We start from the raw sequence: 10060 nt of genomic DNA, 5'->3' as shown, positions 1-10060 counted from the left end.
CTGTCACCTCTGTAGCCCATGTCTTATAGACAAAAGCGCCTGCCTGGCCCACTTAGGAATGTCACCATGAGTGGCCACCTCCCCTCATCTCTTTCCTTTTCTCATTATCTCTAATTGGCTTTGGGAGAAATAAGAAGTTGTCTCCCTCAACCAGGACCTCAGAGGCTCTATTCTATGAGGAGGCAACAGGCCTGGCATTTCTGATCCCCACGTCTTCATGTGATGCTCTCAGCCACACCTACTGAGGCCCATTTGCCTTCCTCCCTCTATTGCGAAGTGTGTGCAGCCACTGTCACTGTGTTTGGTGCAGTCCTAGTGGTCATTTCTGCACGCCCCACCGCCTGCCCTGGTGTTCTGAGCCTGGTGAAGTGAAGGAGAAATATCGACAAAGAGAAGCAAGTCCACAAAACATGTTTCAGAAGATTGTGCTTTTATTCTATTTATTGGTATGAGAAGGAACAGAGCCAAGATTCCACCTGCACGATTCCATAGGAAGAACGATGAGGAGAATTATGTACATATAGAGGGGGCACAGAACAGAGGCCAGATCTTCCTGCGAAGTGGACTGAAAGACTCAGGCTTAGGCCACAGGAGCCAGGCCGACCTGGTTGTTGGCTCTGTCGAAGACGGTAAAGTACTGGCGGATGAAGACGTCACCCAGGATCCAGAGCTCTCCGCTGCTGGTGTCGACGTCCATGCCCTCAAAGCCACTGATGCAGCTGTCATCCTCCTAGAGAAAAGGAGGATAAAACCAGAGATGGGAAACAGACTCAGCGGTGACAGGTGCTGAGGGGTCAATGTCAAGGGCCATCGTCCACTGCAAGGCACATGCAAGGAGGAGATTCCTGTCTCGTGTGTGGGGCTTCGGGTCTTCTTAGCGTGGGGTCTGCCTGTATGAGCTGTTCACTGCACTTGGTTCCAGAGACCCGTAGACATTGTCCAGTGTTTCTGGCAGATGCCCAAACGCTGACGTCAGCACTGGAGCTAAGGGCTTTAGGGAGCTCAGCTGCTGGGAGGATTTTGGGAGCCCTGGTGACACACCCTTTTCTCATTATGCTGACCCCTTTCGGTGGCGAGCTGTCAGTTCTTTTCATTCACTAGGTCACTGGCCCACAGCATTAGAAGCACATTAGAATCTCCTGGGGAGCTTTGCAGCCACCCGCATTGGACAGGCCTGACCCCCTACTAATTAATCAGCATCGCTCAGGATATAGCTGAGCATCAGTCCTTCTTGCTGAATAACATTCCCACTGGGCAAAATGAGTGTTCCACCTGTGCTATCATAGAAGGAAGGAGTTGGCCTGTGGTTCATTTGACAAAAGACGTGTCCCTTGGTAGAGACAGTGAGGTGTCATAAGCCCTGACCCTATGGAAGTTAGGATCACCATTTTCCCAACCCTTTGTAGTGTTGATGTGGTCAAAATCACGTGACTACCCTAACCACACTCTGAGCGTGGGGAAAGCTGTGGATCTCAGATGAGGAAACTGAGGCTGAAGGAGGTTGCAACTGGCTCAGAATCAAGGGGCTAATAATTGAGACCCAGATCTTGGACTCAGGAGTCCAACAAGAAATCTTCTTTTCATGCCACCAGTGTTTGCCTCCCTTGTCCCCTTGGGGAAACTGCTTCCAAATTCTCATTCATGCATTTATTTTGAACGTATTCTTTTTCTCCGATGGCTGTCCAGAGCAGATGTCAGCTTCAGCTTGTGGAAGTGCACTTTCCTTAGTGCAAAGGGGGAGTGTGTGGCCACATTCTATGGCGGAACATGTAGGTGGGAGGCCCAGAGGCCCCTTACCTGTAGGATGTAGGCACTGGGACTCAGAGGGAACTCAACACCGTTGAGGGTGAAGACGATGTCGGGCAGGCTGTCGATGGATGAGCAGCTGATCACTGACTGGAAAGAGCGAGGGTTGGAAGGGATCGCCTTCCTTCTGCCTGGCTGTCCCACCACCTCGATCTAGGACGAGGCAGCAAGGCTGGACTTACCTCACCAGAGGAGTCCTCACTGGCTCCAATGTAGCTCTGGATATTGTCAATGGCAGAGGTTGGGCCAGCCAGCAGAGAGGTGCCGGTGTCAACAATGGCCTGGCAGCCCCCGCTGCAAGCGATGGACTCTCCATTCATGGTGATGCTGAAAGTGAGATGCGAGTAAGGGGCTTTCAGCTGAGGCCCCAGGGGGTAAATCTCCCCAAGGAGGAGCCAGGTGATACCAGAGGGTCCCTCTTCCCCATCTGTTGGCCAATTACATAAAATTTCAGCTCCTCTCCTTCACGCCCTCATTCATTCTTTCATTTATTTAATCAGCATATCTTTACTGAGTGACTACTCTGTGCTAGGCCTGGGAGATGAAATGCCAAACGAGGCAGTTGCACAGTTTTTGGCTGCAGAGAGCTCACAGTCTAGCTGGAATGATGAGTTATGACAAAGGAAGAGCCGCATGAGCAGGGCACAGGCCAGGGGAACAGAAACACAATCCAGGGTGAGGGTGTTGGAGGTGAGGAGCAACCAGTGAGGGCTTACCAGGGAAGCAGACAGCCCGAGGTGGCCAAGGAGATGAAGAGCTGGAGGAGGACGTCCCAGGCAGAGGGGAAGGCAGGCAAGGAGGGATGGAGACGAGAGGAGCAGGGGTGGAAGTGGGAGGAACTGAGGAAGTTTTAGCACGGCTGGGGCAGACATGAGGGGACCGAGCGTCTCAGTTTGCCCAGGACTGTCCTGGTTTTAGGACTGAAAGTCTTGAGTCCCAGGAAACTGCTGACACCTGGGCAAACGTGGAGTCACCCTAGCAGGCCAGCCGGGGGAGGAACAGCTGGGAAGGAGTTTGCATGGTTGAGGGGCGGGCCCATAAGTGGAATTGGGGAAGCAATGGGTTGAAACAACTTCTCAGCCATTTGCCCTGTCTCTAGACTGATAGTGACACTTTTCCTAGAGTGGGATGGGCATGTGCCAGCTCACAGATCCTCTAAATGCCAAGACGTGTGGATTGGTGGGTCCTCCAGCTCTCCTCAGGGATGCTGGTATCCTATCTCTGTGAACAGAAGGAAAGTGGCTGTCTCATCCTTGCAGAGCATGTGGGGTCCCAGGAAGCTCTTCTCCTCCAGGGAGGGGCCTTTCATGGGGTCTCTCTGGCTTAGCCAACTTCTACCCTCTCCTCCTGTGGTACGTTTCCCTGACTGGCTCTTCCAGGGGGTTTCTGGAAAGCTTATTTAACTAGGAGTCTATAAAGAAATGAGGTCTGAGGCCCATGTCAGGACAGTGCCCATCCATGGAGATCTCACCTATCCACGGTGATTTGCCAGTAACCCTCATTAGAAACAGGCACCCAGTTCAGGCTTCCAGAATAGTAAGAGGAATCGATGCCACCAAACATCACCACACTGCCACTCTCGTCATCGCTGTTGAAAGTGGGGGGAAAAGACAGGAATTCACTCATTCAGCTGAACATCCGCTGTGTTGGTCCTAAGAGCTACCCTTGACTGGGCTCTTGCCAGTGCCAGGAGGCGTGCTGAGTGTGACGGACAGTGTTTCTTAATCCTCACACCAACACCCAAACAGTGGTCACTATTATTATTATTTCCACTTTACGGGGAGGAAACTCAGGCTCAGAGAAGTTGGATGACTTCCCCAAGGTCCCACAGCCAGGGAGTGCCAGAACCAAGATGAGAACCCAGGGTTTTCTGGTTCCAGAATTGTGGTTCTGCCACATCCTCACTGTCGTTGATGTGGGGACCTCAAGAGAAGTGAATGCATGACAGAGTTTGCTCTCAAGAACTTGATGGTAGAGTTCCCTGGTTCTCAGCCAGGGGCAGTTTTGCTCCCAGGGAACATTTGCCAATGTCTGGGGACATTTTTCGTTGTCATGATTGGGTGGGGGTAGGAAGTGTCACTGGTGTCTAGTACGTAGAGTCCATGCAGCCTGCTCAACATCCTACAATGCACAGGACAGGCCCCAACAGCAAGGCATTGTGTGTCCAAAATGTCCATAGCACTGAGACTGAGAAACCCTGATCTAATTGAGGAGGTAAGATGGCCCCATGGAATCTCTAAGTCCAGTAAAGGCAGAGATGTTTAGGAGCCGACTTGAATATTAAGTAACCAAGATGAGACAAGGGCCCTCCTGTTGTAGATTACTCCTGTTGTAAGTTTCCTCCTTCTTACCACAATATTCATTTTCTGAATCTGTGTAGTTTCGAGTTAGATAGGGAATCAAGCGTGGATGATGATAAGAAATTAATTAACAAAGCCCTGGCCAAGCATCACCTCTCCCCACATCAACTTTCCTGTAAACATCTGACAGTTAAACACGACACAGTGAAATTATAGCAAAATAGTTAACAATTGAAGAAAAACATCAACAATGACAAACGGCTTCAAAAGAGAAGGATGAGAGCGTCAGAGGAAAGTTGAGTGTCTCAGGAAAACTGATGACACCCTCGGATATTCCTGCATAAACCTCAACTCAACCAAAACCAACACTTGCGGTATTCTTTATTCATTCTTCGAGTTAACTCATAGTTACAGCTGGAACCTAGATTTTGTTGACAAATGACATAAACTTGCGTTTGTTGTTTAAAAGTTTCATTGTTAAAGATATAAGTCCCGATCAAATCTTCTCATTGCTATGGAATTTTGCCCCTGTTTTTAGTGGACTGATTTTAAATGGTGGTCTTTTGGGGCCAATGATGAGGGGACTGGGGTTAGAGAGCAAATGGCTAATGACATTTGAGTTGTGTAAGTCAGGGTGAGAGACTCAGATGGTAAATGAGATGAAGGAAGACAGTTCATCAGAGAGAGATTTGGCCCCATTCTCTACAAAGCTACACCTCTCAGCCTTAGACACGGACCTTTCAGGTCCCTTGCTGGCTCAGACCCTCTCTTTCCCACCCAGCGCCGTATAGCCCTCTGCTGGGCCAGGTGACCATGACCTCCCTGCCCGACTTACGAGCTCAGGTAGACGGAGAAGAGGTCTTGAGAAACCAGACCCTGGTCCCACATGTTGTCAAAGACGGGAGTGGCCCCAGAGGCAGAGATGCTGGGGTAGGCGAGACCCAGGATGCCGTCAAAGGGAGCGTAGTACAGGAAGGAGCCGGGCTCTGTCTCACTCAGGCCAAAGATCTGGTTGGTGTCCTCGATGCCTCCGACCTGAGTGGGGGAACCAAGATGTTCACAACCAGCTTGTGTTGAGTGAGCCCTGCAGGGTGCCAGCCCTGGGCACAGAGTGTCCCTGGTTCATCTCATGTAGGACTCGTCTTCTTGGGCATAGGGCTGGAAGGAGGGGAGAGGGATGGTCTCTGGGAATGCTTGTTATTCTGCTGTATTAACCATTGCAGCTGATCTCCAGATGGACACAGTCTATGCTTTGGTGTGAGAATTTGCTGCAGTGCAGATAGGATCTGTGTGTTCCTGTTTCTGATGATTGGATGCAAAGCTGAACCCAGGTAAATCAGAGTCCTTGACCCCTGCCACACCTTGGAAGTGGGGATAAACGCAGAGATTTTGTGACTGGATGGGGGCTGCAGGTGGAGGGAAGAGAAAGAGGAGGAGGTGCTAAAAGAGAAATGAGCCTTTTCCTACCTTCTCCTCCTACTCCATAGCACTCAGCATGGGTGGGGCTAAGGTTGGCTGATGGCTCCAGGCATCCCACCCCTTACCCCTACTGTCCCACCTAGAAATGTCTATGACATCTCTGTCACTTCCTCATCCCCCTCCCCTAATCAGGTTACTTTGGAGTCACTGAGACCCATGTTGCCTGAATGAGCTGATTCTGGGGGTTGCACTGTGGCCTCCAGGGTCCCCAAGCTGGCGCTAGGACTAGGCAGGATGAGCCATTGGGGCCGCAGGTTCTCACCCTGACGGTGTCGTATCCGAGGACGCCTGTCATGCTCCCAGTGCCGTAGGTGATGGAGACCGACTCACTGGTGGCCTCGTAGGTGGAGGAATCCTCAGGGTTGAAGCGGTTGTGGTTGGCTGGGAAGATAAGAAGTGACATCATCAACCTCAAAACCGGAGCAAGAATCGGGGCTGGGGATGACGTTCTAGGGTAGGCTGCCTTGCTTCCAGATGGGGGAAAAAAGTGACCTTTTCCCCAAACGTTGGGCCCCAAACATCCCCAGTTTCCATTCCTGCCTGGTTGGGCCAGTTGCGACCATCTCCCTGATCGAAGGTCCCCAGCCAACCCCACAGTCCTCCCAAGGACCCCAGGCAAACACTGAGCACAGCAGGTCCACAGCTGCCCATGGCGACGAGACCTTCACAGCGCACTGTGACCAGCCCACGACACAGCTACACTGTCACGGTCACAGCCTTACAATGTTATAGTCCAAATTATGAAGGGCAGGATTCCATGGTCTCCTCCTCTGAATTAAAAGTCAGGTTAAAAAGCTGCAAGAGGAAGAAACTTGAAACGCTGTCCATGACTCCCAATGACAAACTGTCTTCCTTAGCAAACCAATGATTTTTTTAGAAGTGAGATCACTGCTCATTCATGCTTTGAGTCACTTTCTCATGTCAAGCTCTTGTCCCAGCGGGATCTCCTGTAGCCCTTTAGCTCCTGTTCCCTTTGGGGCCCCCCACCCTTAGTTCCCTGGGCTGTGTGGTTGTTCAGGAGAGCTGCTCTCTGCCATTGGACTGAACCCCTGGGGGGCAGGGACCATGTGTGATTCACCCTCTGTCCCCAGGGTGCTTAAGCCCTTGCTGGACACATAGGTGCTCGGGAAACACCTGCTGAGAGAATCCCTGACGGAATCCAGCAGGCTTGAAATTGATATTTGAAGCCCCTGAGCGTTCAGGGCTCCCAGGTCCGTGGGCGCTGGGGTCCCGGGCAGGGCCAGGCACTCACAGCAGGCAAGACTGGAGCAGTAGGTCGAGGGCACCCACAGGTTGGAGGAGCCGGTGTCAAAGATGACGGTGAACTCCTGAGGGGGAGTTCCGATGCTGATGGTGCCGAAGTACTCCTCCTGCGGGGCGGGGACAGCACAGGTCACTCCCCATCCTGGGAGCCCCCCAGGGAGCAGGGCCTCCTGGGGCTCCTCCTCAGCTCCCCACCCTCACTGCTCTCCCTTCCTTTCTCTCCCTGTCCAATGCAGCCATCCTTCAAGGCCTTGCCTGACCACCCCTCCTCCTCCTTGATGTCTTCCCTGATCGCATCCCTGTTACCCTCTGTCTGTTTCTTCTAAGCACCAGCAACAGCTAATAAGAGTCTGCTGTCCCCTCTTCAGCTCTCCTCCTGAATGTCTTAGTCGTGCCACCCTAGAGAACTCACCATCTCAGACGACAGTAGGTAACCTGATAGCAGCCAGCAGAATAAATGCTCAAAGGCTCATTCAGTAAATTGCTGATTGGGAGATAAAGAAGTCACCTAAAGATGGAAACCCCTGGAGATATCTTGGTCCTAAATCGAGCTGTGTACAGTGGGTTTTGAGAAAGGCCGTTGTCAGGATTTTTATTCTTTGCAGCAGCAGCCCTGTCTCCCTTGCCAGCAGTTCTGGCCACACTGGTCTGGCTCTTCTTTGATGATGACAAACTCATTCCCATCCCAGGGCCTTTGTGCTTACTTTACCTCCTGCTAGGAAAATGTTTCTTTTGGATCTTTCCTCGGCCTGCTCCTTCTCAATCATTCAGAGCTCTAGTCACACATCACCTCCACCAAGAGGCCCTCCCTGACCACTTCATCTAAATGTGCCCTTCCTCCATTCTTCTTCTTCCCATTACTCTCATTAATTGATTTTTATTTGCATCACTTCTCATTACATGGAGTTATCTTGCATACTTATGTATTTGTCTCCTACTTGCCTTCTCCTCCGGAATAAAAGCTCCAGGAACTTTGTTTCTTCATCACAGTTTCCTCAGCCCCATGCACAGAGCCTCTGGCACATAATAGATGCTTCATAAATATTTGTTAAGTGAATAAATGGGCTGACTTTACCAAGCTCTTACCAAGACCCAGGCGCTGTGCTAAGCCTCCAAAAAACATTATTGTGTTAATTACTTGAAACAACCCTCTGGTGGTGGAAATTCCTGGTTCTGTTTGACAGACGAGGAAACTGAAGCATGATCAGAGAATTTAAATGACTTGCCCAAGGTCACGTGGCTCGGAACCATTAGGGAACAGATTTGCACCAGGTCTGGCAGATTTCACAGTGTAAGCTCTTAACAAGAGGCCGCATTGCTTTTTACCTTTGGCCTTGTTTCATTCACACAGGGCACACACAATATGTACTGAAGGGCAGGGCATTGCTGTTGGGTCCCAAATGGAACAGTGAGCCATCTTCCTAAAACTCCACACCGATCATGGCAACCCCCTGGTTAAGAAGATTCAGTGGCAGTGAGGTCACAGACCCTCATCAGAGACTCTGGTCTGGCTCCACCCACCGACCCTGAGTCCTCACTCTGCTCCTCCTCCCTCCCTCTCTGCTCTCCCTGAACACTGGCCTCCTTTCCTCAAATGCAATCTGCTCCCTGCCGTCCCAGGGTCTGGCAGAAGCTGTCCTGCTCTCAGGGACCATCTCTTGTCCTCCTTGACCTCCGCTTCCCCTTCATTGCCCAAGGGAGGTGTCACTGCCCGCCACCTGCCACCCTCTCACAGTGTCACCTTTGCTGCATAGCCCTCAGTCTGTCTGTACTTTTCATTGATGATGAGGCTCAGTGATGATGGTCTCTCCCTACTAGACTGTGAGCCCCATGAGGGCAGGGGCTGTGCCTGGTTTTGTTCCCTGCTGCTTCCCCAGGCACAGCACAGTTCCAGCCACATAAGGAGGTGCCCCGCATCCATAAACACTGAATGAATGAATGAATGAACAAAGGAATGAGAGCAACATCTCTGACTGTTAGTTTTCCTGCCTTTCTTGTGCCTCTGAGATCCAGGGAGCAGACCCCTGAGTTACCGCCTGGGGGTTCAGGGCCCTGATCCAATTTCCAAACATCCCTGGACCCCCTCTCTCCTCTCAGCCAAGTCCTCGGAGCTGCACCCCCACACCACCTGCCCTGCACTCACATCCATGTAGTTCTCCAGGGGCTGGGTGGCTGCCAAGGTGGCGGCCTCCTTGGGGAAGTACTTGCTGGCTGGGTTGGGGGTATGCTGCTTGAGGAAGTCCTCCAGCAGGCCATTCTCAATTAGATTCTTCTTCAAGGACTTCTTTTTGACAAGTGGAACCCTGTGGCAGAGCATTTGCAAACAGGATGGTTTGGAGGAGGAAGTGTAATTGGGGAAGGAGTCCACACATGGGGTGCTGTGGAAGGGCCCGAAGGTAAAGGAAGCTGGTCCAAGAGAGAAAGAAGGAAGGAAGTCAAGAGGGCAGATGCTCCTCTTTTTTCTACCCTGTTTCAAAGAGGTTCAGTGGTTGCCCAAAGTCGCCTGGCCCAGTGATGGAGCTGGGAACCAAAGCCGCACTGGACTTGAGGACTGGGGCTGTTAACCACGTCTGCAGTGCAGCCTCCAAAAAGGACAGACAAGGAAGGAGACGCAAGACAGTGGAAGAGAGTGAGGAGTTGTAAGAAGGAAGAAGGAGAGGAAGAAAAAGTTAGGGAGGAGAGGAAGACAGTGTGACAGGCAGTGAAGGGAAGCAGCCCCTTGGAAGCTGTTCTTCGCGCCTTTTGTCCCCCAGACTCACTTGTAGATAAGGCACTCAGAGAGCGCCACCAAGCTGAGCAGCAGCAGCCACTTCATGGTTCTTCCTGGGTCCCAAGTCTCCAGAGAAGGGAAGACGGAGGAAGGCGTACAGCAGAGGCAGGAGCTGCTCCTTATATGCAGCACAAGTTCTCGGGAACCTACTTATCAGCCTCCAAACGTCACCCATTATCCTAACCCCAAACAGAAAGGTTCCTGATAACATTGTCCCTGCTCCTGCGCCATGTTCTGAGAAATCTCCAGCTGAACAGCTTTCCATTGTAACCACATCCCATGGTTAGGATGCACCTGCAGAGAACAAGCCATGGAGTGGTGGCTTATTTCTCAAATAATGAAAAGGGCCTGCATGGAAACTTGACAAGCTGAATATTTTGGCGAAATTGGTCTAACATGCATGAAACATTGAAAAGATGTGAAAGGCGCTCAGTGTACCCCG

The 10060-nt window shown here is 51.5% G+C and overlaps 1 protein-coding gene across 1 annotated transcript; it reads right to left on the bottom strand.

Moving 5' to 3' along the window:
- Window positions 1-580: 580 nt before the first annotated feature.
- Window positions 581-9663, bottom strand: LOC100062179 (pepsin A). Its single transcript, XM_001501825.4, has 9 exons — window positions 9608-9663; window positions 8992-9151; window positions 6838-6955; window positions 5848-5966; window positions 4942-5141; window positions 3278-3394; window positions 1989-2133; window positions 1798-1896; window positions 581-730 (listed from the first exon to the last, which is right to left on the bottom strand). Exons 1-9 carry the CDS (start codon window positions 9661-9663, stop codon window positions 581-583), a joined length of 1164 nt encoding a protein of 387 aa, XP_001501875.2.
- Between the last annotated feature and the right edge of the window lie 397 nt (window positions 9664-10060).

Source organism: Equus caballus, chromosome 12 (assembly GCF_041296265.1).
Source record: "Equus caballus isolate H_3958 breed thoroughbred chromosome 12, TB-T2T, whole genome shotgun sequence".
NCBI classification, from domain to species: domain Eukaryota; kingdom Metazoa; phylum Chordata; class Mammalia; order Perissodactyla; family Equidae; genus Equus; species Equus caballus.
The sequence above is the reverse complement of the archived record's forward strand: the minus strand, read 5'-3'. Positions and strand labels throughout refer to the sequence as shown.